The 22,979-nt window shown below is 46.4% G+C and overlaps 2 protein-coding genes across 5 annotated transcripts in view; both read left to right on the top strand.

Moving 5' to 3' along the window:
- Positions 1 to 12,580, top strand: part of Pli (E3 ubiquitin-protein ligase pellino) — a 96,552-nt gene extending 83,972 nt beyond the window's left edge. For all 3 annotated transcript variants that reach the window (XM_077681148.1, XM_077681150.1, XM_077681149.1), the window contains one exon: positions 5,508 to 12,580. In XM_077681148.1, coding sequence (XP_077537274.1) covers positions 5,508 to 5,634 — 127 coding nt within the window. In that variant the 3' untranslated portion in view covers positions 5,635 to 12,580. The remainder of the gene's footprint in view (positions 1 to 5,507) is intronic.
- A 2,448-nt stretch (positions 12,581 to 15,028) lies between these two features.
- Positions 15,029 to 22,979, top strand: part of Trmt61 (tRNA methyltransferase 61) — a 150,705-nt gene continuing 142,754 nt past the window's right edge. Inside the window, exons 1-2 of one of the 2 annotated variants that reach the window (XM_077682085.1) lie at positions 15,029 to 15,590; positions 19,364 to 19,633. In XM_077682085.1, the coding sequence (XP_077538211.1) occupies positions 15,263 to 15,590; positions 19,364 to 19,633 (598 nt within the window). In that variant the 5' untranslated portion in view covers positions 15,029 to 15,262. The remainder of the gene's footprint in view (positions 15,591 to 19,363; positions 19,634 to 22,979) is intronic. The other variant, XM_077682084.1, reaches the window with a different exon arrangement.

Genomic DNA, 22,979 nt, shown 5'->3' on the forward strand with positions numbered 1-22,979 from the left:
GCGACCCTCCTCATTGGATGTCACGGGCGCAATGCAAGATGGCGGCCGCCTGAGCTGCGTAGCGAGCGGATCGAGTTCATTTTCGCCGCTTCGCTCGGCCGAGTTTCTGTTCAATCTGTGGTATTCAACACGCACGTTATCGCGATGGGAATGCCTGAGATCGCGAGCCAGATTACGGGAAGTTGTGTGGCTCGAAAGGAGGAGGTCATCGAACGCTTCGTGGTGCGCGTGACTCTACCGTCGCCAGACCCCGGAGGGTGACGCGGTGTGCGCGCTTGCGATAGCGGTTCGTGAAGTGAACTTTTAGTCCGGTTTGCGATGTTTACACGCTTGGTTATTGCTGTGTTTTGACTGTGGACTCGCTAGCCTTGATAAAGAAACGGTCGACACGTCAAACGCTGCGGCGCGCACGGCATAGCCGACGCGCATTGGAGCATCACATGACAGGGCAACCGGTTACGATTGAACGCCAGTAGTTGTAATTAATGCCTGCGACGTTAGATTTAATCTTAAAAGCGACCTGACCAGCCATATCAGGTATAATCAAAGTTCGATATGTCGCGGTAAGCGTGCGCTGCGATGCGCGCGAGCCATATCGCCTTTCTTGCGCTACGTTTCCCGTGCACTTGTAATTTTCATGCAAACAGGTTTGAGTTAATAATATAGGAATAAAAATATGCTCTCTGCGTTAAAAATGTACGTTACTGTGGCAGAATTTTACAGTGATTTTTTTTAGGGAAATTATTGATACCATTGCTTAGGGCATACTGGCTGTGCTGCGAGAAATATTGGATGCCTTGAATGTCAAAAGTAGTAAAAAAATATGCTCTTGCATTGAAGTTGGGAGTTATGCAGAATACTCTACCAAGCTTCAAAGTAGCTCATTTTCATCCTTGTGGTATGCAAACTTTTGGCAATGAACAACTGCACGTATGAGTACTAAGTTGCTGTGCCAGGCAAGATAAAACATAAAAAAAGCCAAAAATGTTCAAATTTAAGTAAAAAAAATGCTTAACTTGTTGCCATGGTGACAACACTGCAAAAGGAGGTTGTCCAGTGCGATACAGCCAACCAGCTAACCTACTTTGCATTGAAAGCCCATTGAAACCCATCTTCCCCTCCGTTTGGTTTGCAAAGGGGGTATGTACTCTTCACGGAGGAGCTGAAAATGATGTTTTCTGGAAAGAGAAAGGCTGTAAAAGGCACTCCAATTTCAATGCAAGGCCTTCCAGAAGCCCCATGTTCAAAAGGACATGAAAGGCTGCAACCGTGGCGACTTTTGATAAGTGAAACCTATGTTGCAACTTCGGAAGCCGTTTTCTCAAAACAGTTTTTTTTGCCACCTATGTCGCTTGTACCAGGGATTTCTTCGTGACCACTGGGTCTATTTTGATTCCGTTTCTTGCATTACATTCCTTGATGAACAGTTCAGGTCGTGACACTTTTGGTTTTCCAGATTTGTTTTTTGTGACTTTTTTATTCAAATAGTCGTTCACAATCAACATGCCTGTTGCACATTAACCTCTAAAAAAATGAAAACTAAAAAATATTGCTTTGTAAAAAAAAAATTCTAAAACTGTCACGACCTCGCCCATTCATTTGGGAATGCAAAGCACTTCGAACAAGTTTTCTATTGTGTTTTATAAGTCGCTCAAGCTCGGTACAAGCGGAACAGAAAGAAAATTTAATAAATAAAAAAGTTATCAAAATATTATCTTGAAATTTTGATGGTGTTATCACAGAAGCATTTCCAGTTGCTGTGCCAATTTTCATCAAAATCCACTCAGAAATAAAAAAGTTGATTTTGAAAGCCACGTCCCCCCTTAAGAGACAATCAAGTATGACAGCACAAGTGAATGATACGTATTTATTTACACAGCACATACTTTTACCCAGTCCATTCCGGTTGTGGTCTTGTTGACAAGTGGTCTTGTTGACAAGCTAGTTGACAAGTTTCACTCAGAGTTGTTATCGCGGCCCCCGTCACTGGCCTCCCAAAGTACGTCGTCCTTGGTTCCGTCGAGCGTGTTCGACAGCCCCCGTCTTCTCGAAGCTGTGCTCCATGATGCTGGGTAAGGGCGCGTCCCATGCTGTTGTGATCTACTCACAGATCCTCTCCGGTGGCGCTCTCTTGACCCTTGCAGAGCGCAGCGAGCCTGTGCTCTTCACTGGCCATCCATTGGACATACATCGTGCACACGTACTGTATTTTCGCGCGTATAACCCGCACCAAAAGTGGGAAAATTTCAGTTGCAAAGTAGGGGTGCGGATAGTACGCAGGGTTTTTCCTTTAGTGCAGCTTCAAGAGAATGCGTGTCGTGCCGTGAAGCTCCTACGCAGTAACATTGGCAAGCCTTCCATGGCAGCAATTGCGCAGAACTTACGAGGACAAGGAAGAAAAGGCAAGGACGAGCGCACCCTGACAACCAAATTTTAATTGTGAATTGCGACTTTCCCCTTGCAGTCAGTGTATTCGACTTGCTAAATTTGCGTGTTTGTTGTCTGCATAGTATGTGATTAGTTGCTTGAGCACTACCTTTGTGCAGCTTCTCCTGTATCGAATGTGTAAGCAATACAGTCTACGCCCGTTACAACGGACCCTCAGAATCCGGAAAAAAACGTCCGCTGTAGCCGAAGTATACAGTATCCGACGGCGGAGTGGGGGGGGGGGGGGGGGGGGGAGTATGAGCCCTAAAGTGGGTACTTTGACTGATATTGCATAGTCATAGTACATACACTTTGTTCTTTCTACACGCCTGCAGCACCTCTGCACAGTGTTCCCGCGAGGGCAAAGAATCGCGTAAACACTGTTTCCAAAGCTTAGCACCAGCACTTGGAAAAGGCCTAGCGCATGCGGTCAAGCGTGTAAAGACGCAAGATGAGCTGAGCAAATAAAGCAAGAATTTAACTAGGCGCAATTATTAAGCAGCTTTAAAACATCAGGCGTGGTCATCAGCATTAGCTAGGCTCTTTTAAATACCCTCACGACGAGCCAGGTTTTCCCGAAACCGTTTGTCAACAAACCGGATCGCTGCCTGACGTTCCCTCAAGGCAGCTTACATTTTTAGCGATTTTAGTCTGGTCATTGAAACAGCTGTAATGAAATCTGATGACGGACAGCTGTGAAATAGAAAGTTAGACCAGTTGGACTGCGTACGGTTACCGGCCGATTGCACACAACGGATGGGGAACAACCCCCCTCCTTGAGGCATTTCTTACCTTTTTCACCGAACGGAACGAGAACGATGCATGCGTGGGAATAATAAAACCCGAACTTCACTCAACCCAAGTTTATTACATAAAAAGACTGACGAGGGCAGACTTGCCTCCGAGTGCACCACTTCGAGTATTCGATAGCCCTCTTTTCAATCTCACCGGAGTCGCGTTTATTGGCAGCGGCCTTGTTCTTGACGGTAGAGCGGACCGTCTCCTTAGACAGGCCTGTACTTCTGGCGATGTTGGCAGTTTTTCACCCATGTTCAACAGCGTTAATTACGCTTAATTTATCCAACAGTGAAATCAGCTACCCTGCCGCTCATGCCGCTGGTCGCACAAATAAAAGCCACTGGCACTGGCTTGGCTTGGCTGCGCCAACGACCCGGCTGCCAGCAATGTTGCCAGACATAACAGTTTTCTTGCCAAAATAAACAAAGAAAAAGCACATCGGGTGCCAGCCCCGCGGAAGTCCGCTATAAACATTCATTCGAAACAATTTTCACCTAATATTTAGTCTGTTGTAGCCGATAGTCTGCTCTAGCCAGGTCCGTTATGAGCGGAGTGGACTCCATTTAAAATGCATGGGGACCAGACAAACCAACAGAAATGGTCTGTTGTAACCAAAAGTCCGTTGTTCCCGGATCCGCTGTACGAGCGTAGACTGTACGAGAGGGTGTGTTTTTTTTTTTTTTTTTTTTCATGCCGAAATTGGGGATGCGCTGCGATTATATGCAGGGGCAGGTTGTACATTTGAAAAAACGGTAGTCCTTGAATGTTTGCTCAAGAGGCAGAGAGGCAAAGGGTTCTGTCGCAGCGCCAACGCAGGAAAAGAGAGGCTGAGGTCACTGGGACTAGAACGCTGCAGTGGGGCAGGTATGCCCTCGCACACCTCCGATAAAGAAGTTGGTGCTTCTGACTCCGCATCTGCCTTTGTGTGTGTCGTGTGTGTGTGAGGGGGAGGGAGGCACCCCCTCGACACACGGAGTGGAAAATATGCAAGTGAAATTTTGTTTTCTGTGCACCAGAGTAAAACTTAAGGGTGCGCAAGTAATGCGAGGGCACAAATTATGGGAGTAAATACAGTAAATTGGGTGCTTTGACCATGGTTTTGACACTGTGACCTTTCGTGCAGATATCATTTCAAAATGTGTACTTATGCAGTTGGTGCAACAGCAACACATGAAATTACAAGCTATTGTGGCAACCTGCTTCCTTAGGTGTTTGGAGAAAACTGCCTTTTGGGTGTGACAGAGCCACGTCTGTTGGCTGTTACACGATGAGGGAGCAGCTTCTGCTGCTGTTCCAAACTTGCGTATGACCTCCATTGGAAACGGTGGTGCACAACCAGTGGGTGCTTCCAGTGATGACATATGGCGTGGAAACTTGGGGTATCAGTGAGCATCTAAATTGCAAAAAAAAAAAAATGGTGGGAAAAAAAAGCTTGTGCAGAGAAAGAGACAAAAAAACAGCCACTGTGTGCGGTTTTTTTTTTTTTTTTTTTTTTTTGTTTGTTTGTTTTTTAGTAGTTGTCAGTACTTTGGATAACATGAACCAACAAGGCCCAGCTTTGCATGTTGCTCCCTAAGTGTCTTGAAAGCAAGCTTAGATGGGCCCAACAAGCAATGGAGAAGGGAATGCTAGGTATAATGCTAAGTCCCACCACGGGGGCTCAGTGGCTAAGGCGTTGTGCTGCTGAGCACAAGGACGCGGGTTCGGTTCCCGGCTGCGGTGGCCGCTTTTCTGATGGAGGCGAAAAGCAAAAACGCCTGTGTGTAAGAGATTTCGGCGCAACGCTAAAGATCCCCAGGTGGTGAAAAGTAATCCGGAGCCCTCCGCTACTGCACGCCTCATTGCCTGCGCTGCGTCGGCGCGTTAAACCCTACAATCAATCAGGTGTAATGCTAAGAGGTGAGAAAACGTCTTCGTGGATTAGGGAACAGGGTTGTGTGGAAAGCATTCTTGTTCAAATTAAGCGGACAGATTCAACATGGAAGGGCCATGTGTTGCATGTGAGGGGAAACAGATGGACCATACATTTAACAGAGTCACTTCCAAGGCTATATAAAGCAAATGTGGGAAAGATGAAGAATTCGTTAGAGAGGCAGTGTACGAGCATTCAGTGAAAAGTAATGGACTTAGCAAACTGGCAGTAGAAGCGGCTGAGAAGCCTTGGGGGAGGCGTTTGTCCTGCAGTGGACACTAGTGTACTGCTGTGGATGATGATGATGAACTGAGTGTTGCACGGAGACTTACCACCTTCTCCCCTCTCTCCCCTCTCTCCTTGGTGGCAGGTACTGGGCCTCGGTGTCCATCCCGCACGGCACCAACGGCCTGCAGGCGGCCTGCCCCTTCTGCGCCATCCAGCTGGAGGGGTACCCGGGGTACGTGCGCCTCATCTTCCAGGACCACATCGACTGAGGATGGAGAGGAGAAAGGGACGAGGAAGAGGATGGGGAAGCACCTGCGCTCGTTCCCCTTCCTGCCCTCCACCTCTCTCCTCCCTCAAGGGGTGGTGGAAGGAGGGAGGGAAGGTGTCCTGGGGAAGGAGAACGGAAGCGCCAGCCAGTGGAGCTCTTCGAGCGTGCTTTGCAGGCAGGGTGGCAAGAAAGGGGGCACACTGCAGTCCTCCTCGCCTGTGCCTCCCCTCTGGCTGCTGCCCCAGGGTGTTTTTTTGTTGAAGGCCAGGAACTGACTTGTCTTTCGTCGGGAGCGCCTGCACAAGGGCCGGGGGAGTGTCGACAGTGCAACAGTCGTCGCCCATCTATGGTGCATGCTGTGACACCACCACATTCTTCGAAATCCTGGAGCAAGTTCGGCCCCAACAGTTGTCGCCACACGAGTTTGAACGGGGAGAAGAGCAGAGGCATTGTCAGTCTGCTGTTGGAGAGCCCGCCTGTTGCGTGGCGGACCGCTGGCCATTTGCCCACCCACCATCCACTGTGGGGACAACGGAGGCCCTAGGAGAAATCGACCAGCGTCAATCGCTCCGAGAGGAGTAGCGGTGCTTCCTTCCGTCAACTATAAATTCGTGCTGTGGTGTTAAGCGAGGGGCGCGGAGAGGGGGGGAAGCGATTTTGTCTCTTGTGCCATGATGAGTGCAGCTGTAGCGGTGTACAGCAAAACCCTGTTACAAGAGACAGTTGGTTATAAGAGACATTTGAATGAAAGCGGTTTGGTTGATATTCCCATGTTCGCCATGTTAGCAACATCGCATACAAGAGACCTTGGTTACAAGGGACACGTTTTTTGGCTCCCTCGAGTGTCTCTTGTATCGAGGTTTCACTGTAGATCTGAAAAATGGCTTGAAAATGAGCTCTCATTTGCTGCAGAGCACGTCATTGCAGCCTGGAAAAACAGTGGTCAGCACAGACTAGTAAATTGTAAAACGATTTGTGCTTTGCATTTAGGCAGCATTTGAAATTCACACGTGTTTAGTGCTGACGGGGGAAGACTGTGGCACGTTTCAATCCTGTGCAGTTCTTGTAGCGGCTGCAGAGAGACTGTCTTTTGTGCCAATGTGGCACATGGTTGACGTGGAGTCGACTGCAAATGAGGGTGCATGCGTGCATGTCGTTTATCCTCCTTCATTCTTTTATTTATGATTATTGCCACTTGGGTGGGACGCTGTGGGACAGAGTCGGCGTTTCTTGGAAGTTTCACTTGTCCTACGTAAGTTCATCCCACAGTTCAACCACTAGCTTGCCTGCTTTGCATACTTTCTTTTTTTTTTTTTTTCCCTTCTCGAACGCTTAGTCCGTCATTGTGCCAAGCCTAGGGTTCCTTTCAACGTTGCCATTTCATGTTCACACCTTCTTTTATTCCTTCCCCTCTGTTGTTTCGCTTGTTTTGTTGTGACATCTGGTCGTAATTCCGGACTACATCGCAAAGTCTCGAAACTTCTAGCGGTAGAGTTTGTGGCATTGTCACCCATATCTGCCCTGGCTCAGGCTGAAGTTTCAGAGAGCTTTCGCAAAGTGATGCTATGCCTCCATTTCAGTGTCCTCCTGCGTTCATTGACCATTGTGCAGAGTTTGTACGGAGGGAACAAGCTACTGCTATGGATGCATTATAGATCCATGCAGTCGTTACCAATACCGTCAGCGTTATCACGTGGCTGCACATCTCTGCGCGTAGTTTTTCACAGATTTCTTTCGAAGCACTCGGCATCTGAGACTACCTGAGGCAGTGTGTTTGTGCACTTGCATCATCGTGCCATTTCCTAGGACTGCAAAAATGTCGAGAATAAAGTGCTTAGAAGCACAAGTTTTCTTCTAAATATGACCAGCTACAAAGGCAGTATCTGAGCAAAGTCTCAGCGAACGTTTGCGACCACTTTGCCTTTCAAGAGATGCGACCACCCGTCAGAGTCTACCAAAAACAATGTACAGCGTTTCTGCATGTATCATTACTGAGTTAGAAACTGGTTTATTTTCACTCTACTAGTTTTATTTTTTGTTAAGTGGCCCCTTCAGAATAGTTTGGCTCACATTGGCCAAGGGTGTTTGTGAAGAATCCTTCATCGAGGTTATTTTAAATCACTTTGGCACGTTTTTGTGTTGACGTGACAGCATGTTCTTCAATTACATTTATCAGCCTACAATCACTGTGCAAAAAATTGGGGGATGGTTCATCTTTATCGTTGCCCGAGCCCTTATATGGTTGGAAGAAAGGTTTTGTCCCTGTGTTTGTTGTCTCGTAAGTTGCGTGTGAATCTATTTTTGCACGTCCAGTGCAGATGTCTTTCGAACATGTTTGAAACAAAGCATTCCGATCTCCCTTCATTCATGTTGTGTCCGGTAGGAGTCTTTTCCGTCTGAAATCCTCAGTCTGTTTTGCTCCTTGTTGTCTTAGTGGACGCCGCATTCATATCATATCATATCTCTTTTTTTTTCTCTCTGCAACGCTCCCCTTTTCGCCTACAATTCTGCCTGGATAGCAACAAGGATTCGAAGCTGGCTATTTTTGTCTCAGAGACTCAGACAAGACTACAGACGTATCTGGTGAGATGTGTTTTGAAATCTGCATCGTACTACTGACATCAGATTACAGTAGCGGACTCGAATCGTGCTAGAGCTAATTAACCACACGCGGAAAACACTGGGACAAGGATACCTGCAGAACCGCTCCTCTGGAAAGAACCACTTGATGTCGCATTGCATCGTTCAACTAGAGGAAGCATTGTGCAATCTTCTTTGAGAGAGTACCCTGTTTTGTGTATTTGTACAAGTGGTGTGACCGTATGTGAGGACGTTACCTGCCCATCCACCTCAACTCGCGTAATAACGTGTACCACTACAGTGACGATTGTTGCCGGACGTTTTTCTGCCCCGAAGACCTGTGGCCCTGTTGCGCCGTTCGTGTTCATTCCACCAATGTTGTTAACGTTCCCAGTGTAACATAAAAGGAAAAACGTTTTGTATCATATCAGGTGTAGTAGCAGCAACTTGTGCGAGTAGTTTGTGAAATTCCGTGTACAAGTCGCCTTGTAAATTAACGATGTGTAGTCGTTGCAGGACATGATCTGTAGAGTTCGTTGAAAAGGTTTGCGTCGGCGGTGTGTGTGGTTGGAACCGAACCCTTTGAAGCTTGCTTTTGCGTAAAACATGTGGCCTCAAGATGACTGTGAGCGTCAATTGCAGGGAATCACACTTGTCAGTAATGCACTCGCCGCAGTTTGAGTGCACTCATCGCTAGTGGGGTTCTGCATCGCTAGTGGGGTGGTTCTGCTAGTGTGTTCACTGCTAGTGAAATGCACTGTCCAGTAGGGAAGTGCACTCACTGCAATGGGGTGCACTGTTTTAAAGTAAGCCAGTTTTCAAGTTTGGTGCTCTCGCTCTTAGAACTCGACCTTGGGGTGCGCTGGGTTGCAAAGCCTTGTAGGTTGAGTATTTATTTGCCACAGGTCAAGGGAGGGAATTCTTTGAAAGCATTTACTGGACCCAGCTGTTTTTTAATAGTAGGAACAAAGGTTCCGCAGTTTTCTGCCTCCATGAATTGTGAAAAATATGGTCGAGAAAACATTTCTGTTCAGGGTAGGCTTGCAGTTTAGTTGATAATGTCAGTAATATATGATCATAATCGAAGCTTAATCGAAGCTTGGTTGTTTGGTTATTTCATTTCAATGCAACCTTCGTTAGGTGCGAACAATGGTGCAGAGGCAGTTGAGATTTATGCAGGTGAGAAATTTTCGGCCGGAATGATTCCACGTCTAGTTTACGTCGTCCCCATAATAGAATGAGTTTGCAAAAATTGTTTCTGTGCCTTTTTTTTTTTCTCCCCTGTTTGTGTGGGACAACATAACAAGATGTGTTTTCTTCTGTTATGTTGTGTTTTTATTGTTAAGTTGCAATGTTGCTGCTTCGTCTGTGTGTAGCTGAATTTTTCCATATCAACCACATTCGACTCGACAGTTGGTTGCAGGGTGCGTTTAGTTAAAACCAAAAGCTGATTGACTGAAGGTGGTAATGATGGACACAAGCACAAAATTGAAAATACAGGCAGACATTAGAAGCACTGCTATAATGTTTTCCCTTTGCTTCTACACACACAGTGCGTCTCTTGCAACGTTACAACAGCATTTGCGGCCTTCGTTTTCCAACAGTAACTGCACTCTTTTGTGCACCCTGTTTTGCTCTCTCAATTTCTCTCAAAATTTTGTGCTCTGTGCAAACATGAAGAGGGGTTGCATTGCACTGTGTACTGCATGTCATTAACACTCGTACACGCGCAATTTCAACGAACTTACTTGCATGATGTTTTATGCACGCCGCAATTCCCCTTTCATAAGAACAGTGCTAGAAGTTTAGGTTAAGTCAAGCAGCTGTTAAAATGCTTCCCTCTAATGATTCTGCCCACACCATTGTGAACTTGGGTTTCCAACTTTATACAAGTCAGTGTGGGGTTGTCACTTGAGTAGAGTCCTTCTGTTTGTCTGTCTAGTTGAGACAGTCATGCGGTTGTTCCGTGTAATAGTGTGTGTAAAACAAATGGGAAAACATCATTCCATGTCAGCCCCTTTTGGGGAAGGAGAGTGTTCTGTGTTTGAGTTCTCTGCTTCCGCATCCCAAAATGATTGTTAGTCGAAGGAGTCTGTCTATGCTACCACAATCATTTCTGATGATCGCATCTCAATTCTGTCCTCCTTTTACTCGAGTGAGTGTGCCCTTTCTGAGAGCTTGTATCGAATCAGTGTTTCCTAGTGCCGGGGTTCAGAGCATTGCTTGATTTCTCGAAATTTCGAGGCATGAGAGGCTCAACTTTATATCTTGAGAAACGCTTGAATTATTCTTGCACGTCTTCTTTCTCTCTCTCTTTACGTGATGTTTGGAGTGCCTAGTGCGATATTGTGCTGGCCAGGTTGCAGTGGAAGTTTCAGCTTTGCGAAACTTGGAGTTACTCAATGAAATTTCATCTTTTAATCCTTAGTACAGTCACTTGGCTTAGCTTAGTTATTGCTAATGACAAGTTCAATCTATCAAAATTTATGGCCATGAGAGAATCGGGACATCGGGAATTGGGAAATTTTAGTTCTTTGTACACAATTTTTTTTTTTGACGCTTATCATTGCAGCTGTAATAGGACTGTGCATTAAACACTGAGGAAGTGGTGATTATGTTTGACGTTTGAAACATCCTGCCATGTCTGTACTTACCTTAATCATTGTTGTTCTCTTTTTAAAAGCAGAGCAAGCTTCTTGCAATGCTTGCATGCTCATGTGCAACGTTGAATGCTCTTTAGGGTTTCAAACGTCGTCTTGCTTTGACCAAGAAAGTGTACCATTGCGGTCTGTGTCTGCAAACCAGTTGTTTGTGTGAATGTGTTCAGCTGGCACGTTATATTGCGCAGTCATGGCCACATTTGCGGCCATTCAATTTAAGCTTCACTGGCAATGCACAGAAAATACGAGCCGACATTTTGAACATTTTGCTCGAATGTTCACGTTGGTAGAGCGCTGCGACGTCACGCCTTGCGTTTCGCTAATGGCAGATTCTGCGGTGAGAGATTTCAAACAGTGGCGGAGTTTTTGAAGCTGTTTAATTCCGCACTCGTTAGTGCCAATTCCCTTTTCTTTTCTTTTTTTGCACGCGGCAGAACACAGTGATGTGCACTAAGAAATGACCGATTTGTTGTTGTATTCTAAGCATGTTCTATCATCTTTGATAGAAGATCTCACCCAAGAGTATATTTTTTGTGCGCACGTCTTTTTATTTGATAAAGAAGGTAGGCTTTCAGTTGTAACATCACTTGAGTGTGACACACCTCGTGACAGTTTGTTATTTCTGTCTGCCGGAGTCAGTTCTTAATCTGAAAATTTGCCTTGCAAAGTACCTTGCGCATGCTGCGGAGAAATGGCTGTGAAAGCAAGGCGACTTAAACTTGGAACGGCAGTAAGGCAATCGTAATGGGATGTCGCATGTGGCATGTGAAGTTGTGCAACCAGTTTTGGTTGATCCTTAACTGGCTTGCGAAATGAGAGCCAGTGTACGACACTTTTTCGTTCAAAATGAACCTGCTGACTTTTTATAAAACTTACGAAAGGGGAGCCGTGTAATGTTTTAAATGTAGCAGCTCTCTTATTACAGCAGAAGGAGATTCGTTTATGCAGACCTGGTCTAGAGGGATCAGTTGTAACATGAAGAATTTTTCAAGCGCATTACACTCGGCGATTGCGTATACAGGATTCACTCGCGATGAGCACTGTGTGGATAATCGAGCTTTCAAGAACAGTGAATTACAAGAAGAGTTTACGGAACTGCAAAAACAGCATAAGTCTAGCGCATCATCAAACATTGTCTCTTTCACCATTGCGGCACCGACATGCAATGAAGTTTAGAGTGGGAGTTCAAAATACCGCTTCTTTTTGGTAACCATTTCAGGAACTCCGACATTCTTTGGGGTGGCTTGACACCCTGCGTGTACATTCTGCAACTCTCTCCTTGTGCGAATATCTTGTTGTCTTTACTGCAAAATACGCACGGTGCATCACGTGTAAGAAGAGAACGCCTTCCTTTGGGTGCCAGTGGTCACTTTGCAAGCAATCACCCTGCTATCACGGGCGGTTTAGACATGCACGTTGTAGAAGGAGAAAGATGGGGCGTGTTGCTCTTCTTCTTCAGTGGCAACCTGTACAGAGGCACATTCACGCGATGAAAGAAAAAAGAAAAGTAACAGCACCCTCCTGTGTATATGATGACAGTAGCGTTGACCCCTGCCGTTTCGTGGCCCTTTCCCTTGCGGTCGCGTGGGCCTATTTATCGAGTGTGTGTGTGTGCGTGCGTTACCTCTTGACGCTGTAGATACTATTACACCTATGTACCGCTGGCATTTCTATGTACCATAGAAAAATAAAGACCATTTTCGACAACATCGGTGCTGCTGTGTGCCACTGTCTCAACTGTTTCCCTGACATGGATGGACAGTTGACGCAGTGGTTCTGTTTTCGTGCCTTTTTGGCAGGGCCTGTTTGTTTTTGGAGAAGCAGTTTCTGATCTGAAGCTGGACGAAATGTCTTTGGGAAGGGCTCATTGGCGGGCATGATGCTTGAAATTTGATTGTTGTAAAGTATGCTGTACAAGCAAGGGATCTTGAATATACACCAGTTGCGAAACTCTACTTCGAAATCCATGCAGTGCAGGCCACCTTTTTGAAGGTGAGGGGCAAGTGCACTCGTGCAGCGCCTAGGATACAAAAAGTGAACTTTTCTAAACAATTGATTAACAACAAAACCTAACAAAACGTGCTTTTCAAATTAGAAAACAAGTTCGCTAGCATTTGCTTACGTTTCCACGGTATATTTTTTTATAACCTACCTCGGCAACTGCAAGCGCTTGAGTTATACTTGAACTTTCTGCCTGAAGATGGCAGGCTAGTCAACTAGAGATGTACAGGGCTGAGAAATTGGTCAGAAAGGAAAACGTCTACGATAACTCCAAGGACAGTGCTTTGCGTTTTGAGGCTAAAGCAGGTTGCTTGCGAACTAAGAGCTTTGCGGGAAGTATACACAAAATTTTGGGGTATGCGTGGTCTGTGGAAAAGAAACAAACTATGCGGCACATAGTGTTAGAATGCGGGGTATCCATCCAAATCTACTTAGGGGAATATTCAGCTTCCAGAAGCCCTAGGATTTAAGGCTAGGGCATCCTTAGGGTAGCACAGAGGGAGTTAACTTCAAGGCTGTCGAGGCAACGAAAAGAAGATTAGAATGCTCGTTGACGAAAAGCAGAGAGGGGAATATTTCCGAGGACAGCTACCACCTGTAACGAAAAAAATAAATATTTTGTGCGTGCCCTAAGAGCAGCACTAGTATTAAACGAAGAGTGTAAAACAGAGGTATATTAGTTTCTTTTCAGTTTGTTTTTGGTAAGATGATGCGTCATCACCCGCTGCAAAGGGGATACCACTATCGATCATCATCATCACAACCCATGCTTATGCCTTGCGCTCTGCTTGACCCTAGTTCAGGGAGCCAACCAGGGACGAGCCTGTAGTACTTGGGGCCTATGGAGAGTTTCGCAACTGGTATATATTGAGTAACTCTGCCACAAACTAGTGGGCAAAGGGCGGTGAAGACTCGCTGGGGTTCGCACATGGCTTGGTAGCAGCAAGAGAATCCTAAACCATGTTAGTTTTTCATCTCATAAAGTGTGGCGTGGCTGAGCTTGCAGGTGGGTTGGTAATAATAAAAATAAAATTTACTAGCTTCCGGTGCCAAGACACGTTGAAGAAATGAGCGAGATTTACAACTAAAAAAGTGCAAACGGGTAGTACAACAATTCTTGACGCATGGCGGTCTTACAGGTAGTTCTAAAAAGCAGTTCCAGTGACTGCTTGATTAGATTGGAATAACAAAAATCGGGCATGGTTTGCATAAAAAACTTCTCGCCAAATAAAAGAACGACCGTATTGGACCAACAGTACCCAATTCGCAATTTTTCTATGGAATCGCATGCAAGCTGTTCTAATTGAGGCTCGTAGTTATGAAATTGCTGGGACAAGAACAGAGCGACAAAACAAGTGCTTGCTTCCCAATTCAAAGACATGCTTGGGTTACCACCTTCGAAGACATTCCCACTAACATCCTTTCGTTTTCCAAGGTTGTATAAATTTTGGCTAAAAAAATAGGATTTCTTGCTGTGGTGGAGGGGCTGGTGGTTCGCTTGTAATTACAGGTTTGAAGCAACAGTGAACATATCGTATTTACTTTACCTGAAAGAACTACCCTTTGACAACTCGCGCAACTTAAATTTGACGCGTAAAAGCGTTGTGTTACAAAAATAAATGCGTAAGCTGCGGCGTCATCAGTCTCGCGCACCGTGTGGATCGTCTCCAAGTTAGTCCAAATATTTTACTAACCATAAGAATGTTTGTAAAACGACTCTGCGTTGCCATGATGCAGTCCGCGGACTTGCCACGGACAGTTCGCGTAGAGGGGACTCGTCGAAATATGAAAGTTAACAAATGCCGGATAACGTTCCGGACAGATTCTTTTTGAGTCCACGCCTGTTAATCGAAATATTTCACTGGCATTACCGTAGATACTGCTGCAGCTCAAGCAAACTCTATGGCTCAAGCATGTGTGTCAATGTAGGGCTAAGGTAGGGCTAGCAGTACGATAAAACAGCCAGAGTCTCCACTATTTTTCATTACTTTGCTTGATTGTTTTACGCGTGTGCTAAGAATGACGCAAATAATATTGTGATGTGGCAATATTTCGAATAAACCAAGCTTGAATTTGTAGAAACGAGCTCCGGCCAGACTTTTCATAAGCGAAACCAAAACTACGGTTACGCAACGGCGGCTTGCCTCCTTCGTCAGTGTCTCGTCAACGCGACGTCCGGTCACGAGTTCCGGTGTTTTGACCCGCACGGCGCACGTTGTCGTGCCCCGCGTGTGAATGCCGACCGGCGCCGTGGCCCCAACGAGCTAGCAAACCACGACGAAGAAGCGGGCGTGTTTCGACCGTTCGGAACGTGTCTGTCGTCACGTTTTTCGGCGCGCGCGTCGTGATCACCCCTCGATCAGCGCCTGCCTGCCCCCCTCGCGAGTCATGACCAACTTTCTCTCGCACGGCAACGTCGCGCACGAAGGCGATACGTGCGTGGTGTACTGCAGCTTCGCGCACTTCTACGCCGTCCGGCTGGCGCGCGGAGAGGTCTTCCAGACCAAGTACGGCGCCCTGAAGCACGACCAGGTGATCGGACGCACGTACGGCAGCAAGGTGGAGTGTACGCGCGGATACGTCTACGTGCTTCGCGTGACGCCGGAGCTGTGGACGCAGACGCTGCCGCACCGTACCCAGATCCTGTACACGCGCGACATCAGCCTGGTGACGCTGCAGCTGGACCTCAAGCCTGGCTCCGTGGTCTGCGAAGTCGGTGAGGCCTTAAACGTAGCTCAGCGCTTGGATTAGGCCGCACTAGAACCAGCGGTCCGGCCGGAGACAAGCTCGCCGCAACGTTGCGCGCATAGGAAAGCTTATTCGTCTTCTAAAAACATCGAAGAATAGCTCGCCTCACTCACCGAAGGGCAGTATTCATTGCAGCGGTCGTTTAACAGCCAGCAGGTAGCCAACGTAACGTTTCATTGAATGTTTACGCTTTTTAATTGGTTCTGTGGATGACTATCGCCGCCAACCGGGGGTTCCGACCTTACCTGATTGCGCCAAAAGATCCTACTGTCAGTCTGTTATGGTAAAACAAGCCAAGCAAGTGACATTGAGACTGGGCGCCCGCAAGCGCCTGTTGCGTCCTAAGAAGGACGTTCACCGTGACATAATACTTTCTCTTATGTAACGCCAGAATCGCCTTCGATTGCCCTTCCGCACTTCATGGGTGTGTCGACAAGGCACTTTTTAATGATTGGCAGGCTTCGAAGCAGAAGAAACTGCTATAGGCAAATATTGGCCGGCCATTTCCTGTTCTATTGAGAAAATAAATAATCTCGAGGATTGACGAGCAAGAAGCTTTTGTACGAAAGGAAAATTTTAAGCCTGGTTGTTTCCATTAGCAATTTCATAAGTGGGCTACCAGTCAGTACTTTTTAGGGTGTAGCAGTATGGCTGGAGCTGCTAGCTTTAATGAATGAATTACTTTATTCAAATAATGCTGTATGTAAAGGTGCGTTAAACACTCCCCCAAAAATTTCGAGTACATCGGACATGTACGGTTTCACAAGGGACAGGGGCCGTCAGAAGTAATTGCAGCTTAAGAGCTGTGTCCAAACCATATCGAAGTGGCGTGTAGCGGCACTGGTGTCAACTGAATGGGGCAAGACATAGATACACGTCCGCTGAAGGCGATATACCCCATCCATCTATACCTCTCAACCCACTTCTTTTAGCCTGGCTTCGAGCATTGCTTGCTGGCAGCATACTGGTCTCGGTGAGGGCGCTGATAGCAGGAACACGCGGAGATATTGGAAAAGAAAAATTGTTGCTGGAGATCCCTGTGACTTTGCCGCTTCTCCAGCAGCTCTCGTGCACTGGTAGTGTAGGAGAGACACTGCCAGGTGTGTCTGTGCTAGCAGTGCCATCGTCAAGCTGTAGTCAATGCTCTTGACCACAATAAAACAAGTGGGTTGAGTGCTATAAATAGGCTATTGCTTTTGACAGGCGTGCATGCACGTTGGGTTCCTTTTGTTTACTGTGGGTGTAAAGCGCTCCTAAGCGGTTTGGGCACCTGCACGTCGTCTGTCCCCGATCACGGAGGCCAAAAGTACACCGGATGTGCGCCGCACTCACCGTCAGCCTCTCAACTCACGTTAAGGGCAGTCTGTCTTTGTTTCTACACAACCAGCCAAACCGCATCTGCTTGCTGGCTAGGCACACTTATTGCCTCGCCTTCACTACTGGCGGTGAGAGCACCATGTCTTCGTTTTTACCCATCCGACCAATCTGCTTCTGCTCGCTGACTAGGCAGGGTCACTGTTAACAATTAATCACTATTAACATCTACAGATTACCAGACGTAACTCTAGCAATGGCTACATCGTCTGCATCTTTAGTGGGTGCTAGTGGTTTTACTGGTTGGGTAAAAATGAAGACATAGTGCTTGTACCCTGAGTTGTGAAGTGGGCATGAGCACAGGACTCTGCCCATGGCGACAAATAAAAAAAAAACACGAAAAGTTAAACACAAGGACAGAGATTTGAACTGCAGACCGTAAAGACCGCAACCGGATGTGTGACCATTGCACCAGAGATGGCAGTGGGACAAGGAGTTCAAAAAACGTCGGTATTTTTCAGTTTGAAGGGACGGTAGACACTTGGTAAAACAGCAGTAGCTCTGGTTAGTAGTTTGTGAGCAGCACGCGTTTGGCCAGTTTGGTGCACATCTTGACCGGCTTTGAAGGGTATGGCCAGCAAGGCCTTTTGTGGCTACAGCCCTTGCACCCGCTGGAAATTTTGTAGGTACGTTTGATGTACCATCAGGCGCAGTGCTTATTTAATTGAAAGGGAGAGGTTGGATCAATCAAATTATTGGGAGCCATTTGGCCATATCACACTCTGGTATTTACCGGTGGGCTTTAAAACTTGGTTTAAAGTGAAGTTTAAAACTTGCTGTAAAATAATTACGACAAGTCAATGAAATTACGCACAATGATAGAGTCGTCGTAGCTGTCAATTTAAGTATAATCCGCAAGCCACTCCGCGTGCGCCCACCGCAAGTGCTGGTTAGTCTGAGCTGGCCAAGGGTCGTCGGTCCGGTTGTCTGCCCCTTGCTGCTCCCATTGTGGTTCTGCTGCTGCCGAGCTGTTCCCTCCAACTCCCCCCTACCGCACCCGTGAGAGCAGTCTTTATACTAGATGGGGCCGTTGTGTGCATGTTCCGGGCTTGGTATGCACCACACGTGTTCCTTGTCCACTAACTGCTTATCGCACACACACGCACAAGCACATGATGCACTGACGCCACCATCGGTATTCGACGCACGCTCGCTGCACTGTAATCACCATATGCGGGCGCACGGAGGGGCTGTGTCCCTACAAGCTGTACCGTTAGACACTACAATGGGTTTGATGATGGTGATGACAGGGAAATGTATTGTGCTCCCTTAGCCTGTGCAACGGTTTGTTATGACAGTCGGCACGATGTGTTGACTTGAGGCTACGCGAGCACTGAAGCAGTGTACAGAAATGAAATATTGGGCTTGGCTCAAATCGCTGTAGTGAGTGGAGGTGCATGCCATCCTTTGAAAAGCCTGTCATATTGTTTCATAGTTTCGATCAATGTGCATGCAAGGTAGGGGAGGTGCAGGAGGTATATATGGGGTATTTTGAATGTGTTAGCGTGACAAAAATGACGGGATGTTCTTGAAAACCACGAAGCATTTTTAAGTTACCGGTGCTCAGTACAAGAGCTGCGACAAACGTATGCTTGAATTTACCGGCCACTCAAAATGTATACATTCGGCAGATAATAGAATTTTATGATGCTGTTATTTGGAATGCTATACAGGCTGATGTGAAAGCAGCACACAACTTTTTTGCAGCCATGAAGCATTTTATGATAGAGGATAGTGGTATAGTTTGATAAATAACCTGTGTGCTTTTTTTTTTCCCCCAAAACTGCGTTGTGTAATCCACTCTATGTATTTGTACCTGTTCCATTTGTCACTGCTGGTACCATTTGCTGACTTGTGCAGTATGTCTAACCATTGGTTCCGGCACTAGCTAGCCGAGCTATGTGACCAAAAATGTTTTTTTTTTTCAAACTTTTTCTGTAAGATTTTCAAGTGGTAATAAAATAAAAAGGACCAGTCAATGTAGTGACTGAAATATATGTGTAGTGGTGCCAAGTGCTACGTTTGTCCAATCTTACATGTATCTCTACAGTTTTCATCTTTTCGTTTAGATATGATGACTTCGTGTTCAGTAAAATTTTAGTTGCAAATTACCCCTTGCTGTCATGCAAATGAACTTCCATGTAGAGATCTGAGGGGAAGAAGCTGAAAAAAAAAACCCTCCAGATACCTGTTTTCGCACCGAGGTATAAAATGCCGGCTCGTATGCAATTTTGAGGGCAAGCTTTTCATCACTGCCCCTTTATAAATGACTCGTGGAACATCGAAAGAAGTGTAGTTTGAACTACAAAGCTTCATCTTTGCACACAGAGTTTCATTTGGAGGGCCCCTTCTTTCTTTCTTCCGTAGGCACGGGCAGTGGATCGATGACCCATGCCCTGGCCCGGACTGTTGCACCAACTGGCCATGTGTACACGTTCGACTTCCACGAGCAGCGCGTCCAAGTGGCCCGCAAGGAGTTCGAGGAGCACGGCCTCGGGTCGGTCGTGACTGTGTCTCACCGGGACGTCTGCCAGGATGGCTTTGGCATCGAGGGACTCGCTGACGCAGTCTTCCTGGACTTGCCTCACCCGTGGAAAGCAGTGGACTCTGCGGCCGCCGCTCTCAAGCCGGGTTGCGGTGAGTGGGGGCCCTGTGATTCTTTTTGATGCGAAGTTTTGGTGCTCTGAGTGATCGCAGAGAGAAACGCACAGAGCTTTTGCAAATTGTAATCCACATGATGCAGAATGTTGAGGAATAAGCGCCATTACGATCTTTGGGAGGATATCGGAAGTTTAGGATGCACCCCCCCTTGGTGCTTTTAAATTCTTGTGAAAAGTAATGGGGGACAGGCTGGTTGGTGCCTTGGCGGCTTAGTGATGTCAGTGCAAAAGCCTATATTTGTCAAGATTAGAAGGCTGTGGGAATTAGGTGAACATCAGTAAAGGTGCAATGGCAGCTGGGGTAATCAGAAGGTGACAAAAGAGGCATTTGAGAAGTACCTATCGGGAAAAGCAAAGAATGGAAGACATCGTTGAAGACGTGAAACTGCAATGCTTGTGCATTTTCCTGAAAATAGATGTTGTGTTATGGGTTGAAAGCACAAAAAGGGCCTCCTGTTTTTTGTTGCGTAATCTGCTTTCCAATTTTTTTCAATCCGCTAGCAAATTTTCACAACCAAACACTTCGTGTAAAGCTTTCGCAAAAAAACGGTGCAGATATATTTCTAACAGTTTTGAAATTTCTGGTATCGGGTCCAGTTGCCCGTGGCCCCAAGTTGCCCGTGGCACCAGCCCGTCGCGTGCACATGTTGGAATTCCACAAGCAGTGCGTTTAGGCAATTGCTTGATCACTTTTTTAGTTGACCTATAAACGAAACTCACACTGGAAGGCTTTCCCAGCAGCATTAGTGGCAGTTGTGCTTGAACTTTCTCAAAACGCATGGCTAAAACCTGAGTGGATGTACAGTAGGTGGAACGCGCTATCCAGCTTCGTCAACAAAGCAAAATAGATTTGTTCTGAACTTTTCAGGGCCACTCAAAGGTATATTTCTTTATGTGCTCTAAGAGGAAATCTGCTCAGCATTACCAACACTGCCGTTATACTCTGCTTCATCCACAAAATGTGCCTCCCACAATTCGCCCATCCCACCCAATTCTGCTGAAGGAAACAGGCTCTTGTGTTTATTGCTGTTGGTGGCCGCCGGAGCTTAAGCCATTTTATTTGCTTCGTAACTTATTTGCTTTGAGATTTCCAAACTCAGATTCGTTTGGCATGCTGAAATAATGGTATGCCGCACTGTTCAGATTTTCATTAACTCTGCTTTAGACACTGGCTTGTTATATAGTACATCTTGGTGTTTCAGTGTAGAGTGGAACTATCCCACAGTTGTGATCCTAGCCTTTGCACTACAAAAAGTGATGACCGTACAAAATTTTGCATTGTAAAGCACTGATGTGTTGGTCAGATAAAGCAGAGGGTACTTTGTACGTAAGCTAGCAGGCATGTAGTTTTGTAGTTTTGGTGCACTGTTTAACTGAGAAGATTTCAAATGCAGCACAAGTGACGCAAGCCTGGTCGGTAGACTGCAATAAGCTGTGTTCATGGAGTGAGAAACAAGACAGGAAAAGAAACTTTTGCCTCGTGGGGCAGTTAGGTAACATCATGGGCACCTGGTGCAGGTTCAGATAGTGCCATCGGTTGCAGAAGAGGGAACTGCGGAAAACGCTGCAATCAGCATTCATGAAACGTGGTAATGCCACGGAGTGAACGTGGTCACTGTCATCTCTTTTGCCATGGCAGCCACCCAGCTTGATAGTCCACACTAGTTTCGGTTGGGTCACTCCCCTGCGCCTGCCGCAGGGGGTGTTTTGCATTCTATATGCGTTATTGCTGTGTGGTGGGGCCTAGCGTTTTTCAGCGCCTGCTCAAAACTGGCCCAAGGGCCACCAGAAGGCAGCCCTGCTTTGCCAGGTTTTGTTCCTCGAAGCGGCGTAGCCAGCTTGGGGTTTGAGAAAATGAATGATGTTGTGCGTTGTTTGTGACATTTGATTTGTTTAGTATGGGTAACTTTGAACACACGTGCAGTGCATTTGCAACAGCTATGGGTGCATCACGTGCATCACGTCATTGAAATGCTCGCTTGTTGTCGGCTGCTGCTTGCACTGTGGCTTCATTGTGAGGTACTGCTAATCTGTGGCTTCGAGCACCTCGTTCATTTCATTGCAATAGATAGGAAGACATACCTTTTTTTGTGGCCATTTACGTGTTGTTTGGCATACTCTACCAAGAAACACAATTGTGATACAGAGAAGGGAAAGTGAGACCTTTTTTTTTCACGAAATTCTCTGTACAATGAGCTCAAAGGAAACACATTGAAGACATTGTGTGGAAGGTCGAGGGGCTGAACGTACATTCTGCTACGTGGTGGTTTGCAACAAGTGCTTCTTTCCAACTGAAAACTCAGAGGGATGCAAGAGTTAGAAGCTCGAAGCAGGTGTTTCTGCGAGTGTCTTTGATGCGTTCTGAAGAGGCTGTGGTACGATGCTGTGATGTGCATACGGGGCACTGTCATACTGTGACCAATTCCTGCTGCTATGAAGCTTATCGCAAACAACTTTCAACTTTGTGCCTGTACAGAACTCTCACGCACCACTTTCTGTCCACCGTATCTGCGTGTGGGAATGGTGTTGGCGTTTCAAGTGGCAAGGGTGTGCAGCTGGTTAAGAACATGGGTTCTTTCTAGGCAGCAACAACAACAAGAAAAAAAAGACCAAGCCCTCCAGGCGGATGTCCAAAGCAACATTTCTATTGTGGAATGTCAGCAAGTGGTGAGGGAAAGCAAGGTACCTAACCCATTTAACTGGAAGGATAAAAAAAAATCTAGGCCCTTTTTTCTTTTTTGCAAGCCTTATTCTTAGAACACGCAGAGATCGAGCAGAACAAGTATCGTAACATTTCGTTAAAAAATGATGGACTTACAGGAAGTCAGCAGTTTTGTTGATCTGCCATTTAATAGCAGAAAGTTGGGGCTCAAGAACCAACATTTATTTGCGTAGCTTTCTCGCGTGAGTGGCCTTCTCACTGCTTTGTCACTTTCCATGCTGCGTTAGCGGGTGTGAAAAGTCGGAAAAAGAAAACAGTTGTTCCCGCCCATCAGCAAAAGGAAAACACCAGGTTTGGTGTACTTGAACGTCCACTGGAGACGGCTGTGTGGCACAAGGCGTAGCAACCTCTTGCCTGGCTTTCTTATTAAGGCGTAGGTATGTCCAAAGGCACGTTCTCAAACTGCGACTGGCTAGTAACTCATGCTGTCCTCACATGCATCATAAGGTGGCATTTTATCTCTTTTGTTGGCGACGAAGGGCTGCAGGGTCTCCAAGAGAGGTCTTCAAACTGGCGAGGTTGGAGAACTTGCTTTTCGGAATTTTCATGACTTCGCAACAGGAACACAAAAATCCTTGAGCGGCTTAGCTTTTCTATTCCA

This window comes from Haemaphysalis longicornis, unplaced genomic scaffold (genome assembly GCF_048455015.1).
Source record: "Haemaphysalis longicornis isolate Haplotype H1 unplaced genomic scaffold, Haemaphysalis longicornis Haplotype H1 scaffold_8, whole genome shotgun sequence".
NCBI lineage: Eukaryota > Metazoa > Arthropoda > Arachnida > Ixodida > Ixodidae > Haemaphysalis > Haemaphysalis longicornis.